The sequence below is a fragment of the Hetaerina americana genome, unplaced genomic scaffold (assembly GCF_022747635.1).
Source record: "Hetaerina americana unplaced genomic scaffold, ioHetAmer1.1.p SCAF_18, whole genome shotgun sequence".
Lineage (NCBI taxonomy): Eukaryota > Metazoa > Arthropoda > Insecta > Odonata > Calopterygidae > Hetaerina > Hetaerina americana.
In genome coordinates, this window is record NW_027286741.1 from 3347015 (window position 1) to 3363614 (window position 16600).

The following is a 16600-nucleotide window of genomic DNA, read 5'->3' on the forward strand; positions in this document are numbered from 1 at the left end:
ACTTACATTATTGGAGGTGAGCATCCATTTTGCCTCATTCAGCATAAATTTATGGTTGTTCTCTCTTCTTTTTAGGTGTCTGGTTTCCACTAAATCCTTCAATAAAACTATTAGAAGCCATCCTGGTTGTCAGTTTGAAATGTCTTCATAATGAACAGGAAACGTGTAAGTACATGCACCATTTATGATTTAGATGTACAATATCTGTGATTCAGTTGCCATTTAGAACTTCATTTTTTCAATCAAACACATTTATTTATTTAACGGGAATAACACAAAGGAAGGAAACAAACGTATTGATTCCACAATTATAAAAAAAACATTAACACATGGGTAAAAATGGCATAAAGTTACATACTCGTTATTGAGAATTAAAATATAATTTAGAATTAAATAATAATTTTGATTTGCTGTGCATAAAAGACATTTTCAGATGGTATACAGGTACACAAACACACCTATTTAGGTTAATTAATGTAGACAAAATATCCATATTAATTAATGGTTTCTGGTGTAACTTTATGGAACCGATTCATTATAAATAAATGAAAGGACTAACTTTGTAGTTCCACACGAAAACGATTTATTCACACAACCCAGGTTTCGAAGTAAAACTTCATCATCAGGTGAGCTCTCTACATTTGCAGCCCTTCTTATATATACAGCCAGGGCGGGGGTGGGGTGGAGATAATCAGGAAGGTTTGGGAGGGGTAAAGTCAGGATTGGTTTGCGTGCCGGAGGGGAGGGCAGTTTGGCATCCCCTCCGCGATGTTGGTGGAATGTGGAGCGGGAGGGAGAAGTCTACATTGTAGAGCTCTCGTGAGTCAGCGGATTAGAGAGGGTTAGATGAAGGGGAGGGGGGGGGGTGTCATCGGCCACCGTGAGGATTGGGACTTTAAGGAGGGGAGAGTGGGAGGCATACAGAAATTCGTTAACAATATTTTCATTTAAACAAACACTATTTAAAATTTCTAAATGTTCTAAGGCGTCTAATCTATAGCCTTTGCTTTCAACATGTAAAATTTCGAAATCAAAATCACTTTTATGGTTATTATCAATCAAATGCTTTGCGAATTGAGAGTTCATCTTTTTATTTCTTGCACATGCTTGATGCTCCTTCACTCGTTCTTGGAATTTCCTCCCTGTCTGTCCGATGTATATTGCCCCGCAATCGCACTTTAGCTTATATACTCCACTCTTTTCCTTATATGGGATTCTGTCCTTTGTGTGGGAGAGCAGGCCCCTGAGGCTTGATTTGTTATAATGGGCTATCTTAATTCTACATTTTGGAAGTTTCTGACATACTTTTTGTGAAAAATCGTCTAAATAAAGGATTCTGCGCCACTTGGCTGCGGGGTCCTGTGGCGGTTCAGTACTGTAAATATCTTTCAATGCCATTTTATTAAGTTTTTTGCGGTATAGTTTCTCTACTAGCTCCTCATCGTAGCCGTTGTTTCTTGCAATCAATTTAATCGTGTTAAGTTCTTTTTTGACGTTGATTTGCGACATTGGGACGTTCACCAACCGGTGTATCATTGAATGGAAGGCGGAGAGTTTTTGCGAGAAGCAATGTCTTGACTTGAAATGGATAACTTGATCTGTGTATGAGTTTTTCCGAAAGATAGAGAAATCAAGCCGGTTGTTTAATTTTGAAATTTTTAAATCAAGAAAATTCAGTGTATTATTTTCTTCTACTTCACAGGTGAATTTTAGGTTTTCGTTCAAAGAATTTAAATGTGTAAGAAATAGTTGAATTAGCCTTTTGGAGCCTCTCCACACACAAAACACATCGTCCACATATCGATACCAACACAACACATTATTTGTTAGTTCGTTACACGAGGAGAACAAGTTCTTTTCGAAATGGTTCATGTAAATGTCGGCCAGAATCAGTGATAGAGGGCAACCCATAGCTAGGCCATTGGGCTGTTTGAAATATTTTCCGTTGAATTTAAAATAATTTTGCGAAGCACATGTCTGTAGCAGTTGGATTAGTTCACAGATAACTGGGTAAGGCACAGAATTCTGGATAAGTTTGGTTTCTGCAATGTCTATAGCTTCTTTAGGCGGCACACTGGTGAAGAGGTTGGATACATCGAAGGACACTAGGAAGCACTTGTTGGGGATAGTCACTTTGGAAACACGGTTGATGAAGTCAATGTAATTACGCACACCGTATTTTGCTTCAAATTTTGAATGCTCTCTAAATATGTCGTTAACTCTTCTCGCTAACAGGTGGTTGGGGGCTGTTACGTTAGAAATCACGGGTCTAATCGGAAATCCCGGTTTGTGAATCTTGGGTAACCCAAAGAACCGGGGTGCTGAAGGATTCATTTGGGTTAGCTTTTCTACATCATGCCACTTAAATAATATTGAACATGATTTTAACGAATTTTTGCACTCTTGTTGAAACTTGGTGGTTGGGTCTGATTTCAGTTCTTGAATCTTGTGCTCTTCGATAAATGTATTGCATTTCTCAAAATAATCGTCCTTTTTCATTATCACCACCGCGTTGCCTTTATCTGCTTTTTGAATAATCAGCTTTTCTAATTTAAGGCTGCTCTTGATAGAATTAACTGCGTCAAACTCCGGAAATTGTCTTTTAGTTTTAAAAACTTTTTGTAGTTGACCTCTCATTTCCTGAGCGACAATATGTTTTACCCCTATATTTTCTCTTTGGAGGGCTATTTCGCAGTCTACGGCAAAGTTTTTTACGTCCTTCATCGAGACTGGAATTTTTGGAACGTAATTTAACCCTTTTTCAAGCAAGCTTATTTCATTGGCTTTAAAATTGTGCTCTGATAGGTTGATGACTTTTTGTCCAAAGTGATTATTTGCACCGACAGGTGATCCAGACGATTTATCATTAGAAACGGATTTGCTATCCTCCATGAGGGTCACTAATTTCCGATCAATGGTGGTTCTTTTTTCAAAGGCAATTTCACTACTCTTTTGTCGGACGATATCATCCAAAATTATCCACTCGATCCAGTGAAGCTCATGAGTCAGTTCCGTGTAAAGTAATAAAAGATAGTGAGATATGGCATCCCTTTTAACATACCACTCGTGGAGTTCTCTCTTGAGCCATGCTTTCTTGGCTATTTTGGCGGCGAAGGCTGCTGCTGACGAGTGGGGTTTTTTAAACTGGAGGTTGATGTACTTCGGGGTGATGTTCCGCGCGATGCACTGGCTGTTGAAGTAGATGTTCAATGCTGCAATCCGGTACTTTATAGAAAGTCTTCTGTAGAGGCTGGCCTTAACTGCGTTACAAGCGCACTTAATATAATTAATGGTTTCTGGCGTAACTTTATGGAACCGATTCATTATAAATAAATGAAAGGACTAACTTTGTAGTTCCACACGAAAACGATTTATTCACACGACCCAGGTTTCGAAGTAAAACTTCATCATCAGGTGAGCATCATTAGTTCGTTACACGAGGAGAACAAGTTCTTTTCGAAATGGTTCATGTAAATGTCGGCCAGAATCGGTGATAGAGGGCAACCCATAGCTAGGCCATTGGGCTGTTTGAAATATTTTCCGTTGAATTTAAAATAATTTTTTTTAACTAACAAATAATGTGTTGTGTTGGTATCGATGTGTGGACGATGTGTTTTGTGTGTGGAGAGGCTCCAAAAGGCAAATTCAGCTATTTCTTACACATTTAAATTCTTTGAACGAAAACCTAAAATTCACCTGTGAAGTAGAAGAAAATAATACACTGAATTTTCTTGATTTAAAAATTTCAAAATTAAACAACCGGCTTGATTTCTCTATCTTTCGGAAAAACTCATACACAGATCAAGTTATCCATTTCAAGTCAAGACATTGCTTCTCGCAAAAACTCTCCGCCTTCCATTCAATGATACACCGGTTGGTGAACGTCCCAATGTCGCAAAACAACGTCAAAAAAGAACTTACCACGATTAAATTGATTGCAAGAAACAACGGCTACGATGAGGAGCTAGTAGAGAAACTATACCGCAAAAAACTGAATAAAATGGCATTGAAAGATATTTACAGTACTGAACCGCCACAGGACCCCGCAGCCAAGTGGCGCAGAATCCTTTATTTAGACGATTTTTCACAAAAAGTATGTCAGAAACTTCCAAAATGTAGAATTAAGATAGCCCATTATAATAAATCAAGCCTCAGGGGCCTGCTCACCCACACAAAGGATAGAATCCCATATAAGGAAAAGAGTGGAGTATATAAGCTAAAGTGCGATTGCGGGGCAATATACATAGGACAGACAGGGAGGAAATTCCAAGAACGAGTGAAGGAGCATCAAGCATGTGCAAGAAATAAAAAGATGAACTCTCAATTCGCAAAGCATTTGATTGATAATAACCATAAAAGTGATTTTGATTTCGAAATTTTACATCATGAAAGCAAAGGCTATAAATTAGACGCCTTAGAACATTTAGAAATTTTAAATAGTGTTTGTTTAAATGAAAATATTGTTAACGAATTTCTGTATGCCTCCCACTCTCCCCTCCTTAAAGTCCCAATCCTCACGGTGGCCGATGACACCCCCCCCCTCCCCTTCATCTAACCCTCTCTAATCCGCTGACTCACGAGAGCTCTACAGTGTAGACTTCTCCCTCCCGCTCCACATTCCACCAACATCGCGGAGGGGATGCCAAACTGCCCTCCCCTCCGGCACGCAAACCAATCCTGACTTTACCCCTCCCAAACCTTCCTGATTATCTCCACCCCACCCCCGCCCTGGCTGTATATATAAGAAGGGCTGCAAATGTAGAGAGCTCACCTGATGATGAAGTTTTACTTCGAAACCTGGGTTGTGTGAATAAATCGTTTTCGTGTGGAACTACAAAGTTAGTCCTTTCATTTATTTATATCAATATTAAATAATATTCCAAATTAAAAAAGGGAAACAGAATATTAGAAATATAGTATTTGTTACAGGTCAGAATGATAGTAAATAAATGATAAATGTTAATGGCAGTTATTAACTAGACCTTGTGGCATCGATTGAGATAACTTTCGCAATGGGTGTTGCGAACAAATTATTAACATGAACAGATATCAGCACGGCAATAATTAGCATTCTATAATTCTTTGGATATTTTTAATAACATTTTTTAAGGGTTCCTGGTGAGATGGAAAATAGGTTAATTTGATCACAACTGTTGGCATCTCTCATAATCTGGCTTATAGGCATGTAGTAAGGGTAGTTTTGTGCATGATGTCTAATTTCAATGAGTGCTTCAAGCCTTGTGCCATGTGAGGGTACTCGGAAAGATATTGCCCTTAGGAGTTCTAAGGAATCAATCTTATTATACAGTAATTTGTATAGAAAATTTTTGTTAATACTTTTTCTACGTTTATGCAATGAAGGAAGATTAAGTAGCGGTAACATTTCATGATAACTATAAAGATCTTGGTGAAGATTGAATTTGAATTTGTGCACACATTTTCTTTGAACATATTCAATTGTATGAAAATGGAGTTTGTATTAAGGTGACCAGGCAGTAGAGAAGTATTCCCAGTATGTGGAGTGTTAAATCAATTTGTACCATGGTCAAAATTTGCTGGACGGACAAGTAGCCAAACAATGAACCCACTGAGTGATTTGGATATTTTCACTGTCATGGTTAAAAATATATGATAACTGGCACTTAACAGTGAGCACATTTGCCTTAACTGATACCATCCATTACTTTGCACATTTTTCATCTGTGTCAGAAAAATCCTTCATCCGTATGTTTGGAATAAAACAAAAAAACGTGTGACTATTAATAATTATGTAAAAAAAATATTTTCTGACATGTTTCTTGAATTGATGATGCAGTATGTGATGCAGTTTGTAGCTACAGGTGAGAGTTATTTTTGAGGGTGATCTGAAAAGTTCTTGCCCTTATGATGAAAATGACAATTTATGTTTTCAAAAAAGTTTTATTTTTCAACACAATCTACTTAAATATTAATACATTTCCTCCAGTGCTGTTCCTGTGTCATTAACCCATCACTGTAGTGTTCTTCTGGAATTCTGCAAAGTACTTGTCACAAGCCACTATCACTTCTTGATTGGATGAAAATTATTGACAAGCGAGAAAACGTTTTGAATTTTCGGAAGAGGTGGAAGTTTGAGGGAGCTAAATTCAGGAATAGGGTGCATGTTCTAGCACTCTGCAGGGCAAGTCCATCATTTTTCCCATCACAAATACTCTTTATGTGGGCAGATACATTATCCCGATGGAAGAAAGTTTTTTTCTACGGCAAGTCAGGTCTGGTTTCACAAATATTTGTAACCATTTTTCGTTTTACCTTTGTCAGGATAGTTGACCAACAGAATTCCTTTCGCATGCCAAATAACTGATTTGAAAATTTTTGAATGTGTGAGTTATTGTTTTCCTGAGTGCTTGTGAGTGTGTCAGCTCTGTGTTTGTCCCTGGCACGAAATTTATTCCCGTAAACAGTCACGGATAGTGTATATCTGTTCATAAACCCAAGTAACATTCCCACAAACTACTGCAAAAGGGTGTTCTGCTTGAGAGGCTGAGGTTGATCATTGTTGTGGAATTTCTTTTCCCACCAACCATCATCACAAAAATTTTCTTTTCATTGCAGGGCGAGTGGTGCCAACTTATTACAGCTAAAGGAGTTTTAATATTATTTTTTATTTAAGAATTTCATTACGATTAGGGGATTTTCCTGGTGGCAACGGTCAAGTTTGGTCAATGCACACTCTTACAACGAAAAATACATACATACACGCACTAGAAAAACAGATAGGAGACAAAATATTTTTACATACAATGACACTTCCACATCACATACAAACAAACTTCCACATCACATACAATATGCCGTCCACATCACATGCAAACAATATTTTCAAAACTACAGTGAAGTTTATAACCCAGTGGCTGCTTTACATTTCAACTTAAAACTTCTAAAATTGGATGGAAAGGGCTCAAACAAACCTCCAGGCAGCTGGTTCCAATCAATAATAGTTCTATTTAAAAAAGAGTATTTTTTCTTATTGGTTTTTTGAGTCCTTATTTTTATTTTGTGGCTATGGTCGTTTTTTCCCTTGAAGTTAGGCTTTTCTATCCCTTGCCATAAATCTTCCCACGCTTTGTCCTTTTTAACAATTCTATACATCGCGCTTAGCCTACTCCTTTTTCTTCTATTTTTCAAACTCTCCCATTTCAGTATATCTAACATTTCTGTGACACTATCTGTTCTTTTGTACCTTCCGAGTACATATCTTGCTGCCTTTCTTTGAACTTTTTCTATCTTTTTAATATGTCCCACCTCATATGGATCCCATACTATGGAGGAGTATTCTAGGATAGGGATAACCAGTACCTTATATGCATTTTCTTTTGTGGCTATGCTACTTCCTTTTAAATTTATCATTACCCAATGCAATACTTAAAATGCCATCCGTGTCATATTATCTACTTGGACTCCCCACCCAAGATCCCTAGTTAAGTAAATGCCTAAATATTTGCAATGACCGCTGCATGGGATCCTTTTTCCAAAGAGGGTGTAAATATCCTTTTGCGCATTCTTTTTATTTAAAAGATGTATATGCTTACTCTTACTTATATTAATGCCCATATTATTATTTGTAACCGAGTTACCGAGGCGATCGATTTCATTTTGTAGTATTAGGTGGTCATTTACACGCTCTATCCATCTGTATATGATGCAGTCATCAGCAAAGAGTCTTATTTGGGAATGCAAATTGCTTGGCAGATTGTTTACGTAAATTAGGAAGAGTAATGGCCCTAGAACGCTGCCTTGTGGAACTCCTGCTAAAACGCTCGCCTCTTTTGAAAATGCATCCCCTAATTTTAATTTTTGAGTTCTGCCTCTAAGAAAATTTTTTATCCATTGTTTTACCCTCAAATCCAATGGTAACGAATCCATCTTTAACAATAATTTATCGTGAGGCACTCGGTCAAAAGCTGCCGAAAAATCAACGAATACTGCATCCACGTCCTTTCCTTCATCTATTGCGTCGCCGATATTTTGGCTTAATCTCAAAAGCTGCATTTCACACGAGTATCCCATTCTAAACTCATGTTGGGGTTTGAATAGCCATCTATCGCTTGTCCACCATTCCCGAATGTAGTCAGCGATTCTTTTTTCCATTATTTTGCAAACAACTGAGGTTATGCTTACCGGTCTATAATTGTTGGCAATTGTTTTATCCCCTTTCTTGAAAATTGGTGTAATATTTGCTTTTTTCCAATCATTGGGCAAGGCATCATTATTTAAATTTACTTGGAATAGATGACTCAGGTACCAAGCTATTGCAGTATCACCCAGTTTTAGAATGTCAATTGATATATTATCCGGTCCCACTGACTTATTTTTCCTCATCCTTCTAATTTTTTTCACAAAATACGAGTCCTCCACGATAATACCGTTTGTTGAGGGCAGTGAGCTATTTGGTGCCGTTATGGTGATGAAGTTCTCTGTCGTTTCTGAGCTATTTTGGCAAGCCTTATTTTCCTTTTTGTTTTCTATTCCCCAAAAAACATCCGTAAAGCAAGAGTTGAACATATTTGCTATTTCTACAGTGTCTGTTACAATGCCATTTTCCTTAGTTTTTAATATATTCATGCGATCCCTGTTGTCTTCCCCAGTTCTCATGTATCTATAGAATTTCGTTGCATTGTCTTTCAAAATTGCATTTATAAGAAATTTTTCCTTTGCCTTCTTCTGTTCCCCCTATGTAGGTTCCGGACCAAGGTCCTGTAATGATGTGACATTTCTTTACTTTCATTCTTTAATCTGTGTGCCTTTCTTACCGCTCTCTTGAGTTTTTTAATGGTTTTGTTGTAGTACTCCGGATCCGTGTTCTGTTTCAAATTTTTCATGGGAACATACTTCATTTGCCCTTCAAGAATTATTTCTTTGAATGTTTCCCATATTTTCTCCACGGTCGCTCCACTAGCTGCCCATCCAGGAAACTTGCCCCTTAAAAATTCCTGGAACCCTTCCCTATCCGCCTGGGTATATTGCCAAATTTTCTTTTCATCCCCCATACCTACTTTTGCTGATCTATACCACTCCATTTGAACACACGCTGCTGTGTGATCACTTATTCCTGGAAAGACATACACTAATGATAGGGTTTGGAGGTCTAAGTAGAAAAACGTCGAGGGTATTTTCTCCCCTAGTGGGCTTATTTACTACCTGGGTAAACCCTTCTTCGTTAATGAGGCGATTTACCAGATCTTGTGCCTGCCCGCCACCCGCTGTTTTGCCCCCCCACCCTATTTCTGGAAGGTTTAAATCCCCGGCTATGATGATGCTATCTTGGGGGTTTTCAGAGCAATAGTCAGCAAGGATCTCCAACGAGTGCATACCTTTGCTTGGACTTCTATACAGAGCAATTATTTTTAACCATTTGCTACTTTCTGCTTCACGTATCCTTACACACATCATCTCACATTTACTTTGTTGCCAATCTAAAAAGCTTATTATGTTGCTACAAACACAGATGAATACTCCTCCGCCAATCCCACCTTGATCCCTTCGATAGACATTATAATTTGACGGAAAAATTTCGGCCAATGTAATGCTATCGTGAAGCCAAGATTCTGTGCCGATTATGATGTTGGGATTACACGCATCTATTAGTCTCAAATTCCCTAGATTTGTTGAGGATACTTCTACAGTTCACCTGGAGAATATTTAAGCCCTTACCTTCAATTTTGCCATTTATACCGTGCACACCCTCGGGTCTGCTTGTAGAGCCACTGAGCAGCACTCTGCTCGCCACACATCCCGTCGTTCCTTGCCATTTACTAGGCCGTATAGCTCAATTTTTTATTTTCTACCAATTTGCACAAATATTTTCTTCCCTCATGCCAAGTTGCCAAGCATACATAGAGGTGGTAAGGTATAGTAGATATCCATTGCATATTTGTATTGAATTAAGAATTAAATTTGCAGCTGAGTGTTCAAGGGAGGTACGATTATGCCCACATTCCTTTAAGCCGCACGTAGTTGGCAAGGCAGTTAATGGAGCCTGAATTCAAGAATGCTTTTTTTGTTCTATCTCCTTTGCTAATCCTCGTGGATCTTTTCTCTTTGACATACTGTTCTACTGTAGCTGCTGGCAGGCAGAATGACAGGAGACCCGGAGTGCTGGAGAAGCTTAGATCATTGGTCTTTAGTCTCCAGACACAGCCAGATGTGAATCTTTGCCATTTGTGCGAGGTGTTGATCCGATGTGCTACAGATGACTGCAGAAGAAGGCCAGCACTGTTTCTGGCGAGGAAGCCAGAGGTAGGTGGGTGCATTTTGCTCTCCTGAAGGGCAAATGTATGAAAAATTGTGCTATTCAGAAAGAAATAATACATCCCATTTGGAATGCAGTATTTGTAATAGAGATTGAATGCTCATGTTCATGATACTGCAATGCCATAGATGTGTATATTATCAAGGGGTAATTACCATTTTCATGAGTACAAGGTGTGATCAAAAAAAGAAAGGACTGATTTTACAACTTGTTTATTTAAACGGATACAGCTTAATTGAACTTGTCACCCTCAAAGGACATACCTTGGCTGACGACACACCTTTGCCAACTTTTGCTCCAGCTCTCGAACCCTGCCTGGTAAGCCGCCTTAGGGATCCTCTTCAGGTCCGCCGGATAATTAGTTTTAATGTCCGCAATAGAGTCGAATCGGCGCTCTTTCAAGGTTGATTTTAACTTGGGAACCAAAAAAAAGTCTGATGGAGTAACGTCTGGGGAGTAGGGTGGCTGTGGGAACACAGAAGTTCCGGTTCTGGCGATGAACTCAGTCACGATGAGCGCCAAGTGAGCCGACATGTTATCGTGGTGGAAACGCCATGCATTGTCTCTCCACATATCCAACCACTTTAGGCTCACTTTGACCCTCAGCCTCTTCATAACCTAAGTAGAAATCTTTGTTGACGGTTTGACCTTGAGGGACTGATTCGTAATGAATTAGCCCTTGCCAATTGAAGAAATACACCAGCATGACCTTTGCATTGGACCGGGACATGCGAGCTTTCTTTGGTCACAGAGAATGAGGATCTTTCCACTGAAAAGACTAGGCCTTTGTCTCAACATCATAACCATAAACCCAGGTTTACTCACCTGTTACGATGGTTTTAAGAAACTCTGGGTTGGCATTGGCTTGATCCACGAGTTCCTGACGAATACACACACATTTTTGCCTCAGTTCATCGGTCAGCACCCACGGACGAATTTTGATGCAACGCGAGTCATGCCCAAAATGTCTGTCAAAATTGTCTGACAGGACCCAAAACTAATATTCACTTCCTTGGCTATCTCCCTAACAGTTAAATGGCGATTTGCCAGTACCAAATTGTTCACCAATTTGACATCGTTGTGGCCTTTCGAAGTGGAAGGCCACCCCGTTTGCGAATCTTCATTTGTCGAGGTTCTGCCCAATTTAAAACGATTGTACCACTCAAAACACTGGCTTTGACTCATAACTTCATTAATAAAGACTTGCTGAATCATTCCAAATGTCTCCATAGCACTTTTGCCAAGTTGGAAACAAATTTTACGCACACACACTGTTCCTCTAGCTCCTTTATTGCCACCATTGCACGTGAGGACGAACAGGTTAAGACACGGACTGCTGCTGCTGCAGAAGGACTTGACTTAAATAAATGCAGCACCTCTTGTTTTAGTCATCGCATGTGTCGCTAGATGGTGCGCTTTGTCTCGGTTCGATCCATTGAACGGTCTCTACAGGATAAAATCAGTCCGATCTTTTTTACATCACTTCTTGTACGTATTTGATAGATCACTGGAAAGAAAAAATTCACAGTTGTCATTATACAGTGTGTCTTTACTTTATGATCTTAATCAGTTTGGTGGTACCAGTCAGTCATATAGGGAATCTAATAATCCCTTGATTTCCTATTATTCATACCAGGTAATCTATTTGGTATACTTGTTGGTTGAATTAGATATTACGCAATTATTTCAAAATATGTTGTAGAGGAAATAACTTGTTAGTAATTGATATGTGTGTGAGATTGTAGAGGCAGAAGTTTTTGAATGAAGTTTACAAAGAGCAATGCTTGTTTGATGAAATTGAGGAGATTGGGAAACAATAATGAATATATATCAAAGTGTAATTTGAGGTCTCTGTGCTTCCACTGGGGTAATACTTGTAGAGGGAGGTGGGGCAATTCACGATTACAAATGTGTGGGAAAAGACATAGGTTAGAGGGGAGGTTGATTTCCACTTCACAGGATTGAAACCTGAAAATTGTCGGGAAATTAGCAGAAATCAGTCTGCAGGGGAAATGAAGGTGAAACAGTTTTACAAACATTAAGAGGAAAGGATGATAGTGTTTTAGTGGGAAATGTATCCTTGGAATTTGAAGAGGAGCCTGCTGAAAAATCAGTTAAAAAATCTCATAAGGTCTGAGAGAGCCTGGATACTCTCTTAGATTTTATAAGTGAAACCTTGGACATGGGCATGCAACAATGTTATGGGCATTTGAGAACTCTCTCGTTGATTATAATTAGTAAGGAACTCCAAAGAAGCAAGCAAAGCCAAGGATGTGGCTTTTGAAGATCATTTTCCTCATCTTCCCACACATCTCTGCAGCGTAGCACTTCAGATGACAATGATGGAATGAAGAAAGACTGCTTGCATGTGTGCATATTAAAATAATTCAACCTTTTCCAAGCATGATTGAAAAATAATTCGATTTTTTAATGTCGTAATGCCATATTGTTGTCAATGATGATGAGATCCTCACATTTTCTGCTAAAGCTCTCTCTCTTTGAAATGATAACTGAGTTCCTTTCATCGGCTTTCTGAAATAAGAGGTTTTCCTAAGTTTACATATATGTCATGGATTTTGATGAAACACACCCTCTGGAAACTAGGGTTTTTAAGCCATCTGTTGACTGGAAGCCATATTCTGCTGGGAAAAATTGTAGTTTATTCACCAGTAATTGTTTATGGGCAAGCTTCTCCTCATTGAGGGCTACATTACACATCTCCACCTTGTATTTTAGGTCATTAACTTTTAGAGTGTTGTTGGGTATATATTTCAGACCTTTCTCCAACCAAGCCAATTCATTGGGCTTGAATATATTTTGATTAGTTCACTAATCTCTCACCAAAGGAATGAGGAGTAGAACTGGAAAGGTTATTGTTTTGCTGGTTGGATGTGCTTCTTCCTCACTCTAAGCCTTTAAGCACAAATTGAGTAGCTTCAGACGTGATGTGGTGGAAGTCAAACTTAATGAATAACTGATCAAAGCACTTTTCCAATTGATAAAATTTCTTTTTATCTTACGATCGGGTTTTGATGTATTTCATCATCATCAGGTGAGAGATAGTCTCTTCTGTAAGAGATAGTCTCTCTTTTACCGAAGGCGATTTAAATACGCTATCAATGCATTATATCATGAAAACACAACCACTTGGCCTAGTCTATCAAATGCAAGGCATTTAAATGAGTATTTCATGTGGACCAATCAATTCTCTTCATCACCATTATAACTTGGTTCTATAGGATAGCACCTTACACCATCAATCTAATTAAGTATGCCTATAATGCAGAGGAGGCAAGTTCCTTTGGAAGATTGTTCACTAGATACCAGGGACAGAAAGTCTTTTCCAACAGTCAGTGTACCTCCCGTGGAGTCTTATCAGAAATATATCCAGTCCACTCCAAGTGCAAGTCTTCTCTGGAAAGAGGAGAAGGCCTGCAGGTGCATGCATTTTGATCAATCATCACCGGATACTTATAATTCACTCATTGCTTATTCCAAGAGATCTGAGATGTCATTTTGTGGAACATGAGCATATTCAGTCTTGAAATGTAAGTATCTTAAAACGTCATCAACTGCTCCAGGTTTTGATGCAACATTGACAATGTGTCAAAGAGTGACAGTGTGTGTGCCTGTGTGTAAATGGGTGACCAAGGAAGTGCTGGCATACTAAATGGGTTGATCAAATTAACTAGACTAATCAAGGTATTTTGATTTTTAAAAATACTCTATTACTATTTAATGTAACTCCAGTTTCCTAATGCATAGAATCTCAGCAGTGGTCTGTCCTCTCCCTAAAGCTCCAACTGGAAGGTTTCCTTTCTGAATAGCCCTTTGCCTCCTGGAAGCCCCTCCCTCTCTCTCTCATTGTTGGTGCCCTCGGATTGCAGTTGCCAAGCGTGAGGTTGGCTGCTGATGAAGCCCTCGACTCTCTCCTGGATGAGGAGGACGAGGCTGGTGGCCCTCGAGAATATGTGACGGCCGACGAGGGCTATGATGGTGACGTGGAAGTCCCAGAGGAGGAGGATGAAGGGCAAGGGGTGCTGCTGTCGAGTGGAGATCCCCCTCTCCCCCTCAACCCTGGCTCTCCCTGGGCGGTGAGCACCACAAGTTGGGCGGCCCCAAGGTGTCGGCGCTGGGGTGTGCGGTGCCTAGTGCACCCTGAGCTGTGCTGCCTGTCCCTCGACTTGTTGGTGCACATATATGGCTTGGCCAGGAGGGAGGTGCCACCTGCCCCCTTGGCTGGTGCGCCCTCACCAGGTGAGACACCGGTGGCTCCTCGCTGCTGCTATCCACAAACACTCGCTTCTAGGTTCAGTATATGCTTTCACTTTAGGCCTAGACGGGAAGGGAAATTAGTGCATTTATAAATGCTTATGTATTTTGTTATATGTATTCAAAGAATCCAGAATATCAAAATCCAACATTGGTCATCTAGATCCTGCAAAATTGGACACTTGCATGATATGGAGTGAGCCTGGTTTATAGTGTGGCACTCATGCGAGTACTGAAATTCATGGGTTCATTTTCACCAATTCTCTTTGGCTTTTAGGTTTTCTTCATGGTTTCTAAAAAATCCACATCTCATTCCTTGCTACTTTCTTCAATTGATCCGGTGGTGCCATTTTTTCCTCAATTCATTTACCGATTTCTGTTGCAAATTTGCCCTTGCCTTGGTTTCTTTTAACGTGTCTTACTGCCATTGAGTCTTTGCTCTCTTCTCTAGCTTCTTGAATTCTAGCTGTCAATCTGTTTCCTCCAATTGTGGCAATTTTTGAAATCTGTCCCAAGATGGCTCATGCAACAACTTTTCCCAGCGTTGTTCAATAAGTTTGATACCCTTCTTCACTGTTTCTGGAGTCCTCACCTCATTTGGTCGACCAATGCGATGTTCGTCTTGACAGCTCATACGGCCTCATTCAAACTCTATTATGCAATATTTTACTGTTGTAAACGAAGGAGCAGACTCACCCAGAGTAGAATCCAGTTCAGCTTTCATACTGGTTGGGCTGAGGTTTTTCAAATAATAGTATTGTATCACATAACGATGACCTATATTCTCTATTTTCTCAAATTCACTGAAAACGTTCACTGTTGGTGGCTGCAAAACAAATACTAAACAATGTGCTGTCTCCAAACCTGAAACATGTGCTTTCTAGATTGCATACATTCTAATGCAGTGATATTTTTCAAACAACTACCGCCATCTCTAGGTGAGGCCGGGTACTTATGGGTCCACCCTCGTATCTGTGGGTTTCATCGATGTCTTCACCATTATGATATTTTAATTGCATTGTCGGAAGCTCTTCTCCCTTGTTGCGGCAGTATTCAATGCATGGAAACAATGTGAATAATCTTGTCGCTACTGATGTAAAATTCTCCTTCTTTGAGCTATATCACTTAATTTATTCCAAAGATATCTTGCCTAATTCCACACATCTATGCATGCCTTTGTACTTGCAAGTCTCTCATATGCCCGAGGGTACTAAGCATTCCAAGTTCTGATCCTAATTTGATGGCACATTTGACTTATGTACTCCCTTGCGTTGCCACCGTCTACATATCCATCCGGAGGACTTATTTTACATCGGAAATATTTCATTAAGTGGCTTTCAGCATGTCTGGTATTTGAATCAAACAGATAAAAAGAGACACTTAATGAACAACAATGTTTTTCATATTTTTAGGCATTAGAAAAATTTATTTATAAGAAAAATAAAAATGGAAAGACTGCATTTAGAAAAAAGTATTAGAAAAGAGTACACTTTAGAAAAATACATTATTAGAAATTGTGGTTTAGATAAATTGATCGGGAAGGAACAATCCTGACCTTGTCATCACATCAGCCGATAAGGGTCCCACAGTAAAGATTCTCAACGCTGCAGTTTACATTGAAGAAGCAACTGGGCAGCCATCCGTCGCCCCCTCATCAAAACCTATGCCGATGACCCAAAGAGACTTCCAGGCAAAAATAATCTCCTATCTCAAGGATAATGGTTCCTCTGAAGTCAATGCACTCCTCACTTTTAATATCATGCCCAAAATACGTAAAACTGATATCCCAGGCCAGCCAATTGTTACCTTGGGCCACATATGTACCCGGCCTGACCTAGAGATGGCAGTAGTTGTTTGAAAAATATCACTGTATTAGAAAGTACACAATCTAGAAAGTATATATTTCAAGTTTGAAGATGCCACGTTGTTTAGTATTCATTTGGCAGCCATCAATAGTGAACGTTTTCAGTGAATTTGTGAAAATGGAGAAAATAGGTCATTGTTATCTGATACAATACTTTTATTTGAAAAACCTCA

At 39.3% G+C, this 16600-nt stretch overlaps 1 protein-coding gene across 3 annotated transcripts in view; it reads left to right on the top strand.

Annotated features, from left to right (window-relative positions):
- mv (lysosomal-trafficking regulator mauve) overlaps window positions 1-16600 on the top strand; it is a 187632-nt gene that overhangs the window by 14570 nt on the left and 156462 nt on the right. For all 3 annotated transcript variants that reach the window (XM_071584371.1, XM_071584373.1, XM_071584372.1), the window contains exons 6-8: window positions 76-165; window positions 10103-10278; window positions 14179-14548. In XM_071584371.1, coding sequence (XP_071440472.1) covers window positions 76-165; window positions 10103-10278; window positions 14179-14548 — 636 coding nt within the window. The remainder of the gene's footprint in view (window positions 1-75; window positions 166-10102; window positions 10279-14178; window positions 14549-16600) is intronic.